At 41.9% G+C, this 18191-nt stretch overlaps 1 protein-coding gene and 1 non-coding gene across 2 annotated transcripts in view; one reads left to right on the forward strand and one right to left on the reverse strand.

Annotated features, from left to right (window-relative positions):
* The window catches only part of itga5 (integrin, alpha 5 (fibronectin receptor, alpha polypeptide)), a 43647-nt gene extending 30056 nt beyond the window's left edge, over positions 1-13591 (forward strand). Inside the window, exons 22-30 of the mRNA XM_030769869.1 lie at positions 1773-1852; positions 2902-2982; positions 3108-3213; positions 3637-3795; positions 4750-4857; positions 11810-11923; positions 12658-12759; positions 12887-13009; positions 13262-13591. Of these exons, the coding sequence (XP_030625729.1) occupies positions 1773-1852; positions 2902-2982; positions 3108-3213; positions 3637-3795; positions 4750-4857; positions 11810-11923; positions 12658-12759; positions 12887-13009; positions 13262-13342 (954 nt within the window). The 3' untranslated portion in view covers positions 13343-13591. The remainder of the gene's footprint in view (positions 1-1772; positions 1853-2901; positions 2983-3107; positions 3214-3636; positions 3796-4749; positions 4858-11809; positions 11924-12657; positions 12760-12886; positions 13010-13261) is intronic.
* A 4414-nt stretch (positions 13592-18005) lies between these two features.
* trnas-gcu (transfer RNA serine (anticodon GCU)) lies at positions 18006-18087 on the reverse strand. The gene has a single exon. It is a non-coding gene; the product is annotated as a tRNA-Ser (tRNA).
* Between the last annotated feature and the right edge of the window lie 104 nt (positions 18088-18191).

Consider the following 18191-nt stretch of genomic DNA (forward strand, 5'->3'; position numbering starts at 1 on the left):
CACTTACCTCATCTGAAAGCCCTTTGTGTTCACTGCTGCGTCTTCACCGTCACACAGAGGTTACTGTGTACAGACTGAAAATGCTTTTCTTTGTGTAGGTCCCTAGGTGAGAGTTTTCGCTCATTTTTTTCTGGCTCAGGTTTCAAGCTTCATCTAGCTCACTCGTAATAGCGAGCATCGTAAACCAAGAAGTAAGACTCATTCTTGAGAGACATGTGTAAGCTACATGAATCTAGCAGAAGAGTTAAAACGAATTTTACTTCATAGGTAACCGTGTGGTCTCTGTGTTGCCAAAGGAAAGTGTCCAGACTGACGCCAAAGCATTTGTTAAAAGCATGTTGGACGTTCAGGAAGTTCTCTTTGGGGGCAACAGGAAATGCTGTCCGTTTTGGCCACTCTTCTCTGTGCAGGGAATTTCCCTCCTCTTAACAGCAGAACACAGAATGGGTTGTGTGTTTTTTTTTAATTGTGTCTGTGGAGGAAAGCTTTCTCTGGGGGTAGGTGCCCGTACAAAGTGTCCTGTTCAGTTGGCATTCCCATACAACCCACTTCTTGTCTTTTTCTCTTCTCTGGCAACTGAAAAAATGTTTGTCTGACGACATGGTTTTGAACTCAGTTCACTGAAGTTCCAATTTACTTTTAATCTGTTTACATTTTAAACTCCTCAAAATCAGTTTTCAGACATGGTGAATAAATAGTTCAGTAGTTACAGAGTTTAATCGTTGTGTTAAAGCCTGTCTGGACAGCAATTCAGCTTTATATTATAGTTAAATGCTTCATTCACTGTAAGGAAACATTTATTAGTTGTGTTTTATTGGTTAAACACACACACACACACACACACACACACACACACAGGTGCAATTAAATGAAAAAAAGAAGGATTCATACTCTACTTTGTGCAGTGTGTGTGTGTGTGTGTGTGTGTGTGTGTACAGTGTGTGGGATTTGTACAGTCTAGACCTTCAGCTCTGAAACCTGTCCAGTCCGAGATCTCTCACTGACCACGTATCAGCCTCTGCAGCTGTAATAGCCTAAAAATATTTTGGACCGGTGTAAGGAGACTTGATCGCTCAGGACACCAGGCTGACCTCAGATCAGTCTAGTCAAGATCTCATATGCCCAAAAGAGTGGGGATTACATGCTCTTATAGAGGCACCAGCCAGTGTGTATGCGGTGCTAATAAATGCATCATGTATGAGTTAAGAGATTTAAAAGTAGTCCAGACCTCTTTCAGGGAGTGCTAGCACATACCATACCCAGTATCCTCATGATTCTTAGAAAAAAAAAGACATTCAAGAGCAGTTACCATTTTCAGTTTTCACAGCAAATGATTGGGGGGGGGGGGGTTCCAGTCCTCTAACCCAAGACTATACCTGCTCAGATCAGACTGTTTCAGTAGTGCCAGTTTGCTTTTTTTGTCAAAGTGGACTGTATTAGAGACACAGAACTTGCTGGACATTCTTCTCGCTGGACATCCTCTGGCGTCTTCTGTTTGAATCATGAGGGTTTAAGTCAGTCTCACTGGCCTCTGCAGCGTCAGCCGATTAATCCTTCATTTAAAGCCCACTTAACCAGTGATGGTTTGGAATTACATGTACTGTTCTGAAGAAATATTATAATTTTGTAACTTAAGGGAGAAGTGATTTAATAAATGTAGAACAAGTGCCTTAATAGTTTTAAATTAGTACTTCAATTAATATTTTTCAATTTACAGAAATATTTTGAAAGCCAAGTTTTAGAAGCTTAAATTCCTTTGTTTTTGTTTCCAGCTGTTGGCAGGTCTACGCTTCACTGTACCGCGACTAAAAGACACACGCAAGGTCGTACAGTTTGATTTACAGATCCGCAGGTATGACATGGACATGCACTCATGCGCGCGCACACACACACACACACACCCAGTCTATTTGAAAGAAATTCTACATACAGGTTGAGCATACCTAATCCAAAAATCCGAAATGCTCCAAAATCCAAAACCTTTTGAGCGCCGACATGATGCCACAAGTGGAATATTCTACACCTGACCTCACTTGCCCATGTGTGGCTCTGATGCTCTGTTGGCGCCAGTTTGTTACCAACCATCGCCAACGCCAGACCTAAGTGCATTACTCACTGTGTTTTTTGCTTATTCTCTGCTCTGTGATACAAAAATATCGTTTGAAAATGTCAGAAGGGGCTGCAGATACCCCTATGGGTAATAGTGATAAGAAAAAGAGGAATCATTTATGTTTATCTATAGCACAGAAAGTCAAGCATATATGATGGTGGTCCCATAAGATTATAATGGAGCTGAAAAATTCCTATCGCCTAGTGTCATCGTAGCCGTTGTACCATCGCAGCACAGTGTATTACTCAAGTTTTTGTGGTGATGCTGGTGTAAACGAACCTACTTCGCTGCCAGTCGTATTAAAATACAGCACATACAATTATGTACTGTACATAATGCTTGATAATGATAATTAACAACTATGTTACTGGTTTGTGTATTTACTACACTATACTTTTTATCATTATTTTAGAGTGTACTCTTTCTACTTATAAAAAAAAAAGTTTACTGTAAAGCAGTATGCCGTGTAACGCTGTTTGTAGCCTAGGAGCAATAGGCTATACCATCTAGGTTTGTGTAAGTACAGTCTATGATGTTCGCACAGCAACGAAATCGCCTAATGACGCATTGCTCAGAACATATCCCTGTCATTAAGCAACACATGACTGTATTCCAAAATCTGAAAAAATCCAAAATCCGAAACACCTCTGGTTGCAGGCATTTTGGATAAAGGATACTCAACTTGTACCGATTGTTTACGTCCTTAAATCATTTGTTTTGCTCATCACCATTCTCTTTCCACTTCTCTCTCTCTCTCACTCTCCCTCTCTCTGTCTCATCTCCCTCCACAGTAAGAATGAGAATAACTCTCAGAGTGAGGTTGTGTCGTATAAGCTGGAGGTGGTAGTGCATGCCGACGTTCTTCTACAGGGGTGAGTCCAAAGATGCAGTTGTTTGTTTCTTCAAGCTCCCACAAAGTCACAGCTTCTGTGAAGTTTTCTTTAGATAATTCCTGCCTGTCTTACTTGCCCTCTCTCTCTTTCTCTCTCTTTTGAAGGGTCTCACGGCCAGACAAGGTCTTTTTCCCACCACAGAACTGGAAGGGAACCAAGAATCTGGTGATGGAGCAAGACGTCGGGCCTCCAGTCCAACATGTCTATGAAGTACGCAGTTGTGTCAGTCCTGTAGCCAGTCCACAAGCCACAGAGACCTATCATTAGTGTTTATGGGGCTCAAACGTCCTTCCAGACCAGCAAAGATGAGTTAGAGAGACATGAGTGAGAAGCCCTCAGCTTTATACTTACAATGACCTATTCAGGACCATTTAATTTAAGCAACACAGGATGTCAGACCATCCCTTTGTGATATCACTGTGTGTGGATGGCTTCTGCATAGTTCCACTGTAATGGTCAGCTGTGATTGTGTTTGAATATGGTGTGATTGAGTGGATTCTTAGAGTATGAATGAACCAAGACTCAAACCACAGCCTCTATTGAAAAGAGTTACATACAACAGCCTAATGTTTAATGTTCTCCTGGGGGAAAAACTCTCTCCCTCTCTGTCTCTCCCTCTCTCCCCCGCTCCAGTTTTTGAACAAAGGGCCCAGTCGCATCAGTCATGCTTTGCTCAAGCTGAAATGTCCTTTGAGTCTGCAAATGTATAACTTCATGTACCTACTGGAGGTTAACACAGAAGGCCCTGTCAACTGCTCCTCCAACAATGTAGTCAACCGCCGAAACCTCAGGGTAAGACAAATGCTACAACGTTGTATGGAGTATGAGTTCTTCAGCTGTGCTCCCCAGCTTCCCTTTCAGTATTGACAATTGGAGCAGAATGGCCACATTTATTCAGTGATAGAACAGTTTTATTTTCATTTCATAATGTGCAAGCGAAGCATAAATTTTAAATTTGAGCCTAAAAGCACGAGTAAGTGAAGGATTGGTTTACAGATACACAGTTTGCATGGACGATGGTCCGACATGAAGTCATTCACTCTCTCTCTCTCTCTTTCTCTCTCTTTCTCTCCCTCACTCACTCACTCACACACACACACACACAGTAATATAAGGTAATGCAGATGTCAGCACACTTTAGAGCAGCCAGTTAATTACCCAGTAAATTAAAACCTATGGAACATCTTCAGACACACACACACACACACATACACACGCACACACACACAGAGCCCCACCCAAGGACAGTAAGCCGCTTTTTGATCCTCCCAGTTCTCTCTCATCTCAGTCTGTCCGTCACCATGTTTGATGATCCACTCATGAATAAAGTATATAAAAAAACATAGTCACTAGCCGAGTTAGAACTGCTCTTGCCTCGCTTTCTCCCTCATACAAGCATCCTCACATGGTTTTGATGGGATGTGTGTGTGTGTGTGTGGGCGCGTGCGTGCATGTGCATTTGCAGGGCTATGTTGCATAACATGGGTTTAAGGTGGTTATGTATCTATGGACAGAACAGCTGGTCGACTGTAAAAGTACACATTTCATATTATTCATGAGTATGAGGTCAGACTTTTTTATGGCCATCTCAAGTCAGACAGGGGCAGGACACCTCCCATTACATGTCCATGTTGAGTCAATGAGTGGTACAAAGGTCAGAGTCTGTGTTATCTAAATGGGTGGTGAATTTCCTTCTTTCCTGTTAATCTCTCTCTCTCTCTCTCTCTCTCTCTCTTCTTGCTCCAGATCCAGCAGTCATCCACAGAGCAGACACCCTTGGTAAGCTCAAGCCAAAAGCACCATATTGAGAGAAGGGAGACCCATAAAGGCATGCTGGCTGAACTGACCAACCTGGTAAGGCTCTTTAAACTGATCGGTGGATAGATGGTGAGGGAGGGGAAAAGACAAGACACATTCACTGTGTCGCCTGCCTAGGGCCTCAGTAGGTATACTCCCTAGAACTATCAAGATATAAATGCATCATCTTTGCCTGCTACCTTTGAGTGATTGGGGAAAACACAAGTACTAAGTCATGTAATTAAGTGAATGAGGTCATGAGAGGTCAAAGAGCTATTCTGACAACCCAGATGGAGGGCACTCTGGAAGGTTAATGTGTATGTGTTAGTGTGAGAGATGACATCAGTAACAGGGTTCCATTACCTATTGAAGAGATAAGTGGCCGTGTGTCCTCATGCTACCCCAAGTTTTTCCTCAGACAAAAGCCCATTGATGCACTCACCTGAAGGTAGCCTTCTCCTTCCTAACTTACCTGACCAAGTGAAAGAGGCCTTGTGTCCTGTGACCTCGTTTGTCATTCTTCACTCACCAACACCTTTTAGGAGGCCCAGTACTTTTGCTTTGGAGGATGAGGTGCAATGGAAGGCTCTCTCTAAAAAATGTGTTGGTTAGAAGTGGTGGAAGTATGTTAGTGCTTAGAGCTGTTGCTGACAGGAACCTCAGTGGGAACACAGCTAGAGATTCGAAGCCCAGGTTTGGCAACAGTCTGCAATGCAAGTCCACACCTGGGGAGGCCTTCTCAAGGTCAGAGCATTGGCAAGCCAGCACTATTCTACAGTAGACTTCCAGATGGTTTTGTAGGTTGATTAAAAAATGAGAGAAAATTGCTGGGAATGTAAGGACAGGAAGCAAGAGAAGTTCATTGTAAATGTCAATCAAGCCTCTACTTCCTTAAGTTTCAAGTTTCAAGTTTATTTAGAGCCCAATATCACTGTTTACAGTCTCAAAGGGCTTTACAGGCCACAACAACCAAAATCAAAACATGACGGCACCCCCTGACTTAATCCTCATGGCGGGCAAGAAAAAACTCCCCAAAAACCCAAAAGGGAATTGGGAAAATGGGAGAAATCTTGAGAAGGACCACAGAGAGAGGAGACCCCTCCTTGGCCAGACAGGTGTGCAATAGGTGCCGACCCCGCGGGCAGTTACAATTGCAAGTAAATTGGAGCATGAACAAAGGGCATGGCGATGCTGACGGGAGGCTGACAGGGGGATGAAAGATGATAACACTAGGATGGATCAGTCCAGAGGGCAGGAAGAGTCAGGATCACTTGTATCTCAGGAGTCGCATGTGTGGCGAGTAGCATGGGTGGCTCAACAGAGACAGAGACAGAGACAGAGAGAGAGCGAGAGAGAGAGACATTGTTAGATGTTCATTTTCACATAATGGTTAAGGGAAAATATACCGAGTGCAGGCAGAGACTCCAGCAAGACGAGGTATTACAGCATAGTTAAAAAGGAGAGGTAGAAGGTAACACGGACATGAGGGCACTCTGGGACACAAGGCAGCCACCCACTCCACCGTCAACAAATCTGAGTGAACATGTTAGAGTGGGGGGGTGACAGCATCCAAACATCCCAGTTCACCAAACATTCTATGCCCGAGAACCCTCCAGATTTGCTTCTTTACTTAGTAAAGAGCTGTTAGCAAAAGGCTTGGCTAAACAGATAAGTTTTCAGCCTTGACTTAAACATAGAGACTGTGTCTGAGTCTTGAACATTAATTGGGAGGCTGTTCCATAACTGTGGGACTCTGTAAGAGAAGGCTCTGCCCCCTGCTATAGCCATCACAACTCGAGGTACCAACAAATAGCCTGCACCTTTTAATCTAAGTAGGCGTGGTGGATCATAAAAGATCAGGAGTTCGTGCAGGTACTGTGGCACAAGACCATTTAGTGCTCTATATGTTAATAGTAAGATTTTATAATCAATACGAGATTTGACTGGGAGCCAGTGCAGTGTGGATAGGATAGGAGTGATGTGATCATATCTTTTGGTTCTAGTAAGAACTCTGGCGGCTGCATTCTGAACTAACTGTAGCTTATTTATACACCTATTAGAACATCCAGACAGTAAGGCATTACAATAGTCTAACCTAGAGGTATTGAAAGCATGAACCAATTTTTCAGCATCTTTAAATGACAATGCATTTCTTGTCCTGTTAATATTTCTAAGATGAAAGAAGGCTATCCTGGTAATGTTATCTACATGAGCTTCAAATGAAAGACTGGAGTCAATAATTACACCAAGGTCTCTTACTGCTGCACATGATGAAAGAGAAAGGACATCCAGAGTTACTATGTGATCGGAAAGCTTACTCTTAGCTGCATGTGATCCTAGTACAAGTACTTCTGTCTTTTCAGAGTTAAGTGAGAGGAAGTTAGTAAGCATCCAGTGCCTAATATCCCTTAGACATTCATCAGTTTTGTTAAGCTGGTGTCTTTTGTCTGGCTTCGCTGAGACATACAACCGTGTGTCATCAGCATAGCAGTGGAAGCTAATACCGTGTTTACGAATAATATCACCTAGAGGTAGCATATATAAAGAAAAAAGCAGTGGACCTAAAACAGAACCTTGTGGGACTCCAAACTTTACCTCAGTATATGCAGAGAAGTCACCATTTACATCAACAAACTCATAACGATCAATCAAGTAGGACCTAAGCCATAAGAGGGCCATTCCCTCAACTCCAACAACATTTTCTAGTCTATCAAGGAGAATAGTATGATCAGTGGTGTCAAAGGCTGCACTGAGGTCAAGCAACACAAGCAAGGAGACACAACCCTGATCAGAGGCCAGTAATAGGTCATTCGCAACTTTAACCAGTGCTGTCTCTTTGCCGTGATGAGGCCTAAATCCTGACTGATACATTTCATGAATGTTATTCCTATGTAAGTATGAGCATAACTGCTGTGCTACAGCCTTTTCTAGGATCTTGGAGATAAAGGGGAGGTTAGATATTGGCCTGTAGTTGGACAACGAACAGGGGTCAAGGTCAGGTTTTTTAATTAGGGGTTTGATAACTGCTAGTTTAAAAGATTAAGTACGTAGCCAGTGCTAAGAGAGGAACTAATTATTTTTAGAAGAGGTTCGATGACTACTGGTCGTATCTGCTTGAGGAAACGTGTAGGTAAGGGATCTAATACACAAGTTGGTGATTTTGATGAAGAAATTAGTGAAGTTAATTTGGTTGCTTGAAGGGGAGTAAAAGATTCTAATCGCTGATCTGATATACTTATATTGTTATTTACAGTGGTAGTTATCAAATTATCTGGTTTTAAATTTATAGTCTGAATTGTATGCCTGATATTTTCAGTTTTGCTACTGAAAAAATTCATGAAGGCGTCACCACTGTATATTAATGGTGTGCCTGTTTCCAAGGTGCTCTTATTCCCAGTTAGTTTTGATACAATATTAAATAAAAATCTAGGATTATTTTTGTTGTCTTCTATTAGGGTGGAAAGATACATTGATCTAGCGGCACTAAGAGCTTTTCTATAGCTCAGGAGGCTCTCCTTCCATGCTTACTGGAATACTACCAATTTAGTTTGGCGCCATTTACGTTCTAATTTTCGAGTGGTACGTTTTAAGGTGCGTGTGTGCTCATTATACCAGGGAGCTAGTTTTTTCTCTCTGATTATTTTCCTTTTAAGTGGGGCCACATTATCTAAGGTGTTGCAGAATGTTGACTCTAAAGATTCAGTTGCCTGATCAAGTTCTGTGGGGTGTGACAGTGATCCAATCAAGGTTAATAACTCTGGGAGATTATTGATAAAGTTCTGCGTAGTAGCTGGCGTAAACGTTCGTTTATTACGATAGCGTGGCGAGGTGCATATATTATTACTAAGAAACATTTTGAATGAAATAAGATAATGATCTGAGATAGCTTAAGATTGTGGAAATGTGACTATACTTCCTACATTTAATCCGAGTGTTAGTATAAGATTGAGGGTGTGGCCACCATTATGAGTGGGCCCTATGACCGTCTTAATCGATTAATCCCTACTGAATTAATCAATTAATCCCCGATTAATCCCTACTGAATCTAGAATGGACACGAACACTGTTCTCAGAGGATCCTGTGGGTTATCAAAATGAATGTTAAAGTCTCTGACAATTAGAGCTTTGTCTAAAGAAATAACGAGGTTTGAGATGAAATCTGCAAATTCACAGAGGAATTCAGAGTACGGCCCAGGGGGTCTATAAATAATAATTCGTGTGATTGACTGGGTAGACTTATTTTTTGTGGCTACATATGTTATGTTTGTATAAAGAACTTCAAACGCTTTGAATTTATGTAAAGGTTGTTGTATGATGCCTAGATTATCATTATAAATAACTGCAACGCCTCCTCCTCTGCTAGTTAGACAAGGCTGGTGTATATAACTGTATCCGGGAGGACCAGCTTCATTTAATGCGACACACTCATTTGGTTTGATCCACGTTTCTGTTAAACACAGTACATTAAACTCCTGATCAGTAATAATTTCATTGACAGTAAGCGCTTTAGGTGTAAGAGATCTAATATTTAACAGTCCTAGCTTAAGATAAAAGGTGCTGGCGGTACATTCAGTATGATTATTTAAATCTATGTTAATTAGGTTACTAGGACAAATTCTCTGAGTGTTTCTACATTTTCTAATAGGTCGGGGAACAGACACAGTCTCAATATAGTTTAACCTGGGTGACGACTCTGTGCAGCTAGCAGACGGTCGGTTTAGCCTGCTTGTCTGCTCCCTGGCCTTGGCTCTGGATTGTCATAGACTAACTGTTCTGAGACTATGCGCTATGTTACAAGAAATGAGAGCAGCACCTTCCCGAGTGGGATGGACACCGTCCCGCCCTAAGAGGCCAGCCTTGCCCTCAAAACTATTCCAATTGTCTATAAAGCCCACACTGTTGTCAGAACACCACCTGGACATCCAGCAGTTCAGCGACCATAACCTGCTGTAAGCTACATCGCCTCGCTGGATTGGGATGGGGCCAGAGCATATTACTGCATCGGACATCGCCTTCGCTAATTTACAGACCTCTACAATATTACTTTTAGTAATCTCTGATTGACAAAGGCGTATATCGTTAGCTCCTACATGAAAAACTATCTTTGAAAACCTATGCTTACTTAACACTTTAAGATTACTTGCCATGTCCGGCGCCCTGGCTCCCGGTATACAGCTAACTAAGGCTGCTGGTACCCCTAAAGGTCTAGCTAATTTCACATGCCGTAGAATGGAATCTCCTATAACCAGAGCTCTTTCAGGTTTCTCAGTGGGTGTTTCACTGAGGAGGGCAAACCTGTTTGACACGTGAAGCGGGGAGTGGTGTGTCTCTCATGGGCTAGCCTTAGTGTTAGCTTTGGCTTTGCACCCATAGTGCTGAGTTGTCACCCATTCGCCCCACTGTGAGGGCTCTAGTGCCGGAGTCAGGGAGCTGCTAACTCTTTCTGAGCCATCCAGATTTTCCTTTTCAGGAACTAGGCTATTCTCACTCTCACTAAGCCTCTCTAGCATCTGGATGCGCATCTCTAATGCTACAATCTTCTCCGTCAGGGAGCTAACTAATGTACATTTAGCACAAAATGAGCTGTTATTAATGACGGAGGAAGAATGGCTAAACATCCTGCACTCAACACACTGAACAAGCTGAGTATTTGCCATAGTGAGTGTTTCATGTACCTTAGTCGGAGATTTACCTCACCTCACCTTTACCTTACCTCAGTCCCCGTCTTTCCGAGTGGAAAACGTCATTTTAAAGCTGAGAAGTCATTAACTGAAGACTATATCAATGGCACACTGTCCCTCAAGCTGTCTGATCCATACCCCTGTCAAAACACATAACATCTATTTTCACATGCCTCTATGTCATTAAATTTGCTGATATAACTCTGGATCAGGGGAAGGATTAACTGCATTTGATGTAGATAACCCCAAGGTTTTTCCCCTTATTCTCCTATCTCATTCAGTTCATGGAGATTGTTGTTCATGAATTGAGGGAGACAAGCACAGGAAGTCATTTAAGTGAACTGGGACGGGGCCAGCATATTTCTCTGCCTGCCTGGGGCCATCACTGAATCCCGTTGAGAGGAAATGGACCAGTTCTTTTCCCAGTCTCTTTGCCCTCCTTGATCGTGGCTCTTCTAAGACTTATCACTGCAGAGTGGCTGGGAAACCAGCTGCCCACTGCGGTTTTCAGATCCACATGCTCATTTTGCACCCCTCCCCAACCCCCTGCCCCCCCCAAAAAATCTGGCCTGTAAGATCTGTCCCATCCAGGGTGGTCCATCTACTGACAGCACGGGATATCAACCAAAATTTCATCAGCTGCACAATGAAATGAGCCTGTTGCCACTAGGAGGCTTTTGGATAATTTTGTCAAATGTTTGTAAAATATTTTTAAAATTTTGATGAAAAGACAAAAAGCCAGAAAGTGTAGTTCAGCAGTGTGCTCGTAATTTGCCTTGCAGTGAATGTGTGGAGCAAAGTCCTATGACTTTGCCACAGGCCTGCTTTAATCTAAGGCAGCCCGCTGTAAGGATGCTAACATTGGGCCTTTTGTCATTGGGGTTTAGCCTATGTTGCCAACACTGGTCTCATTCCTTTTCCTCTCTGACTCCTCACTAATTTATATATGATTTGGAATTGTCATGCCTGAATGTGAATTGGTTATCAGTTTTCCCCAATCTGCTCTTTTTGCCTGAAAGTCTGTTTGGTAATCATCCACATCACTGTTAAAAATTAAAAGTTGGCAGACTCGTACTGCATTTTTGTTTGTTGATCAGAATCACTGCAATACTTCAGTTGGGATAACAGGAATGAGTAAACTTCATATTTCACCAATAGATGGAATACTTCTTAGTCTGCTGTAAACACAGCATACAGAATAATACACAGACAATGTTCTCTGCAGTTCAGCTCAGGTAATATTAATGATCCCTTGCTTTTTTCTGTTTCTCTATGTCTCTCTGTCTCTCTCTCTTTTCACCCCTTTCTCTCCCTCTCTCTATGTCTAGTCTTGCTCCAATGTTGAGTGCTGGACATTGCAGTGTAATGTTGGCCTATTAGAGAAAGGGACCAGTGCCATACTGAAAGTGCGCTCGCGGATCTGGGCGGAGACATTCATTGAGGTAAGGGCATGAGCCAGCTCTCACATGAAATATTATTTGAAAGAGTATATTGTAAATTTGTTCAGTATGCAGTGAAGCCATTTCCTTGGCAAAATGTAATGATGATAACCATGAAAAACATAGACCAAAACACATTTTAATACAGACTGGATGTCAGTGTTAATGCCTAAGTAATGAACTCATCCGTGTTTAGGTATAGTTCTTTAGCAGAATGGACAGATGGCATTGGAAGTAAACAGCTGTTTATGAATGTATATGTGTGCGTGTCTGTGAGGGAGAAAGTTGAGAACCAAACATGTTCTCTGCTGCTCCAGCCAATATAAAGCTTATGTGTGAGTGCATTGAAAATTCATTAAGTCGCGATCTTGGGTTCTCATAGGATTGGAATGTCATAGGGATCGTATGAATATCAAGGCCAACCAGACATGTAGTCATAGCGTAGCTCTCTAAAGAGTGTTGCTGCCATCTGCTGGAGGACATGTTACAATGCACTATATTACCCATCAGGTCCGGTTCATATGTTACTTATAGATTTCCGCTCTTGCCATTGACCCCAGTGGAGCAGAAGTGGTTATGTACACTCATGGTGCCTATCATTAGAAACCAAACTGTTTTACTGATAGATAAGAACTTACCTGACCAGCCAGCGATGGCAGATTATGGTGGACCATGTACGTAAGCACACAATGTACTTCAAATCTAATGCATAATTCAAATGGTTTCTTTCACTGCAGAGAAAGTATAAGAACTATGTGTTGGAGTGTTTGGCCAGTTACACAGTGGAAAAGATGCCCTATGTCATTTTACCCAAGGTGACTCCAAGAGGTGAAAAAAAGGTAGGCGAAGTCATCATGCCTAATGTCTATGTTCTCCATATTTTTTTTTTTGGGGGGGGGGGGGGGGGGGCTGTGTAATAGAGGAGCAGATTCAGCACTGAGGCATGGCTTTTTGATGTCTGTGCAGGTGGTCACACAGGTGGTGTGGAACAAGCCTGACAGTCAGTATGCCGTCCCATTATGGATCATCATCTTGGCCATACTGGCTGGTCTTCTGCTCCTTGCGCTGCTCATTTACGTCCTCTACAAAGTGAGTGGCTGCCATATTTGCTTTGCATTTGCAACATATGACATTTTTTAGTGGTCAGTACAAGTCTTCAATTTGTCTGTGTTTATTGTTAGTGAGACGATCTCTAAAATTAGCAAGCTTCCGTGGCTGCTTGCTCTCCCTTGCGCTAAACTTGCATAAAGAGGAGATTATTTAAATAGAAAAAAAAAGAGTGTAATAGTTTAACTCTCATAATTGCATTCAACTCTGCCTGATGTATTCATATTTCCACAGCTTGGCTTCTTCAAGCGAACGCCATACGGCACAGCCATGGAAAAAGCCGAACTGAAGCCCCAAGCTGCATCTGAAGCCTAAGAAGTGCAAAGAAAGATTCTGAGAAGAGAAATGGAGAAGAATTGGCCCAGTGTTCTGTGGAAGGATAAGAACTGTGTAAGGAACGCTAGACTGCAGTCAAAGGGTTGAGATGAGAGAGACCACTGGAGCACCACTGCACTGCACTAGAAGAAAACACCCAAGGAACTCAAAGCCAAATGAATGTTATTTTATTTTATTTTTATTTTTACTTTATTTTATTGTGTTTTATTTTGTGTTTATTTTGTTGTGGGTTTGAATTTTATCTATCAAGAAGAGTGTCTGCTTTCACCCTAGTAAGCAGTAGTACCATAGAATTTTTGTTGCTCTCAAACAGGGTACTCAATTGTAACCTGTTAAAGGAGAGTTGAAGCAAAGAGCAGAACCAGACAGTCCTGCTGCTTTGCTTCAACCTGCACTTGTGTCATTTTTAATCATCATTTTATTCTTTTTAGACTCACTGCTTAAAACTCTCCAACTTATTTTTTTGGTGCTAGCAGAGGTGACTGTTAATGCTTTATTCAGTCATCTCAGAATGATTTGAGGTGGGATCTGAGATCTCTGCTAACCATATTCTGTAGTTTTAAATGCAATCTTTCACAATCTTCTTCATCCAGACAATTTAGAACAGCTGTTTCTTTTGACAGGTCTCTGAGTACAACAAATCTTTACCCTCACACTTCCGCTGTCTCCATGTGTTAATTTCTTTTTTGTTCTCTTTTTTTTGTTTTACCTATTTTAAAAGGTATTTGGAAATGTGTTTTTTTACTTACACTTTATAATTTTACAATGAGGGTTTGGAGCTTACAAAGGGCTTTCTGTAGAATCAGGCTATTTTTTGCTTAGGCTTCTCTGGTAAATGGCCTCTGTCTCAGGTAATAACATGGAAAAGCAGTGCTTGGATCAGGTCAGACACTTTGCACTCTATGGAACTCTACAGAAACACAAAGGCAATCTGACCTACAGGGCTGTTCCTTGAGTTTGAGTGTTCCCTCCTGCTGATTGATGTTTCTGCCTTGTCAAAAGTTCGTTGTTACAAGTGATGGCAGTACCTTGAAAGTCATCTGGGACATGACTGGATCCATAAAAAGCCTGTGAAACCTTGCCAAAATGCTTTGAAGCAGAGATGAGCTTTGCCAAAACAGAGAAATCAACTTTTTGCCTCCACGAACTCTTGCATGCCGAGTGGGGACAAGGCAGGTGCTTGCGCTGGACTGAGAAAGAAAGACTTGAAGAACGTTGTACAGTCTGTATATATAGCATCCCGGCTGACATGATTCCATGGGAATTGTTATGAGTTCATAGATGCATTGCTGAGTCTAAGGCCTGCCACTGTGGATCTGGACTGGGATTGTCCTGCTGAGGAAGTTTGTCAGTGCTAATAGAGCAACGTGTGAAGTTAGGGTTATTGGACTGCCAGTGTACACAATCATTTCTTACGATCTTGACACGTGAAAATGTCATGTTGAAGTGAGGTGTCATTATTCTATGTATCTGTGGGTCTGTAATATGTGGATTAATTACCATATGCTGTTGATAAAGGTCAAAACCTGAAAACCACTGACACAAAGATTCAAAGGCAATCCTACTCCAAGGCAGCAGCCTCATCCAGGGACTAAGTGTTGAGATACATCTGTCTGGTTCCTATATTTCTGTTATAATAATCTGTGTGTGTGTGTGTGTGTGTGTGTGTGTGTGTGTGTGTGTGTGTGTGTGTGCCTCTAAGTGTGAAGACGTGTGTCTGTGTATGTCTGTGTGAGTGTGAGAGAGATTTTTTCCAACTGCTCAGTTGTCCCTTTCATCAATCTGTGGGATAATGTGGGTTTTATAAGATTGTGTCCCTAGAGCAAACTGATATAGCCAAATATAAGGTCAGTAAGGTGTTGAAGAAAGAGAGAGAAAGAAAGAGAGAGAGAGTCATGGACAGCATTAAACATCTTAAACATGTCTGTATTGCTTCCAAAGGGAAAACAATTGAGCATTTGGAATGCTTATATCTTGTTTGGAAGTGCAATAATATTTTAATTTCCTATTTTCAACATCCTGTATTTTCTTGTCACATTGTGTATTAACTCTGTACATTATACCTAGTAATGTGTTCATAAATCTGTGATCACTATTATCAGATAAAATCATGGAAGAGGGTGAATCACTGCCCTTCAGGAAAAACAAGTCCGGCACTGTTACTATGGTCATTTCAACACTCTGAAAGTGAAAAAATGTAATGAACTCCATTGTCCACCCTCATCACAATTGAGAGACACATGTCAAAATAAAATCACTCTCTGTGTTTCAGAACAGACTGTATGGTTATCTTCAGTCTTATATAATTATTGTAGGAATTGTCTGGATCATGTTTCATTTGGATTGTCTGTCTAAAGTAAACTATTTTCTTTCCTTAGTACAGACTTTCTGTTGCTAGGTGCCGTTTGCCTTTTTGGTGTTCACAGCCTTGACAAATGGAGACACAATAACCTCTGAAATGCTCAGTGATTTTTCTTTTAAATTTTCAGCCATATTGTTTTCAGTAATGTACAAAGACCAAGTTATTATTTATACTTTAAACTTCTTAATTTAGATTTTTTCCTTTTGTTTATTTGGTTTATTTTTTGTCATTTTGAGAGGACTGAGCACTGGGTTGTTCTTTTTAATAATGCCTACCCCTTCACCTCTTTCTATTCTGTGTTTGAAGTTGTAAATATTATTCTTGTTAGGAGGATGTTGTTTAATTTAGCTGAAACTCTGGTCATCATATTACTTCTTCCCATATTGGGGAGAATCTGACTGACCATATGGTGTTTCAGTAATAATTTCTATGGTATTTTACAGTTTGCATTTCAAATAAAATTTCCAATTTGTACACAGGTCTTGACTCTCTTCTGCAAACTATTACATACTGTTACATCTGTGAATTAAGATTCTCATCGAGTTGTACATCTCCAATAAATTGGAAAAATTTATTTGATCTGTGCAGACACACACACAAAGCTGAACATCATATGCCACATACAGACCTGGAAAATTGTATCACTGTAGACTAACTGGGAAACAATTACTACAAAGAAATATGTTACAAAACAAAAACCGTGGATGCAATAAATTACACATATCTGTATTAATCACAGTGAACACTAGCATGTATGGTCTTCTTACATACTACTCGTATACTGATCTTGATGTAAACCAGTAAGTAGGATGCAGTACATAAAAAAATAAATATTTTTCCGGACACGACAGTTACCCGGATGATGTAGTACTCTGGCGAAAATATGCAGTATACAGCCAGAGCTCACTTCACCGGGTACTGCATCCCATGATGCAATGCAGTGATTTCCAACTCTCCAAAAATTTCAAAAAACCTGGCAGACAGCGGCAGTCATGACTGTGTAGTACACTATGTGAAAGTTCTCATACTTGCATGCTATACTGTATGCTAGGGTGGGGAGTAGTGTGCAGTACACATTGTATACTAGGCCAGTGTGCAGTATGTAGTACACAGCATGCCATTTCGGACACAGCCCATATCGTGGAGACTCACCTGGGAAGTTCCACAAGGTAAAAGACCACAGCTACAGGCTCAGACTTTGCAGCGCTTACGTCTAGCGGGACACAAGTGAAGGCACTGTGCCAGTTACAGATGAGAGGAGCTTCCTTGCCATTGCCACGGATGAGAAAGCAAGGGCACTCCAAGACGAGGTGGCCGAGTGCTTTAAGTGTTATCTCCTGTGGAAGAACCCCTACCTGTACAAAGCCAACCGAAGTCCGTTCTAAAAAGCACTCTGGCCATGAAGCAAATGCTAATTTTTAATATGAAGCCTGGCCCTTCTAATTCTAAAACTCGCCTTTATCTCTTGTTCTAAGATTGTCCCTATCCCTAACCCTAACCTCAGCCCATACTCTAAGCCGAAATCAAGCCCTAACCGTAGCCCTTCTCTCAGCCCTAACCCTTACCCTGAATGTAGCCTTAACCCAAACCCTGACCTTAACCCAAACCCTAACCGTAACTAGGTATAAGTCCAGGCGGCCTTTCATGGCCTGTGCTGAAAGCCAGTAAGACCGATTAACATAAGAGGAAACTCTTTTCAGCCAGGAACCTGTGTTTTGAGTGCTATCGTAGGTGTATGGAAACTTCTCAGGCCAGATTGAGGAACCTCTACGGCCCTGTTTACACCTTCCGTTCGGAGCCACCAAACTGTGAAATGGCTGTCAGAGATACTACATACTTTGAAAAGTAAGGTATGAAAGAATGAAATTCCTGTTTTGTGGTGTATCTAATCCCTTTACAATACGTTGGGCTAACCAAGCCCGCTAACAGAGATAAGCGATGCCTTGCCCGTATACCTCGGCTCAATAAACTGATTGCAGATGACACGATGACACGAGATGTGTGTCAAATGTCTATACCAACAGAATTATTGTCGTAAATTTGTAGCGTGGTTTACTAGCGATGTGGTATCATGTGTTGCTCAGGGGTCAAATATTCATTTCAGAAGTGTTTTGTTTAACCCATCGACTTGTAACATGAGTTATTTACCTCAACGTCAGTTGAGTAGGCGGTCGCTGAACGTGGTCGAGATCGAGTTCGCACCGGTAAAAGGCTGTGGTCACATGCAGTCCAGAACACCTCCAAATGTGGCCCCTTCTGCTACGCTTTAGGAGGCGCTGACGACGAGGATGGGATTCGAACCCACGCGTGCAGAGCACAATGGATTAGCAGTCCATCGCCTTAACCACTCGGCCACCTCGTCTCGAAGCGCCCTTGCGTTCTCGTCCGCGGCAGTGGCTAGGAAGCTCCTCTCATCTGTAACTGGCACAGTGCCTTCACTTGTGTCCCGCTAGACGTAAGCGCTGC

This window comes from Chanos chanos, chromosome 3 (genome assembly GCF_902362185.1).
Source record: "Chanos chanos chromosome 3, fChaCha1.1, whole genome shotgun sequence".
In the NCBI taxonomy this organism is placed as follows: Eukaryota; Metazoa; Chordata; class Actinopteri; order Gonorynchiformes; family Chanidae; genus Chanos; species Chanos chanos.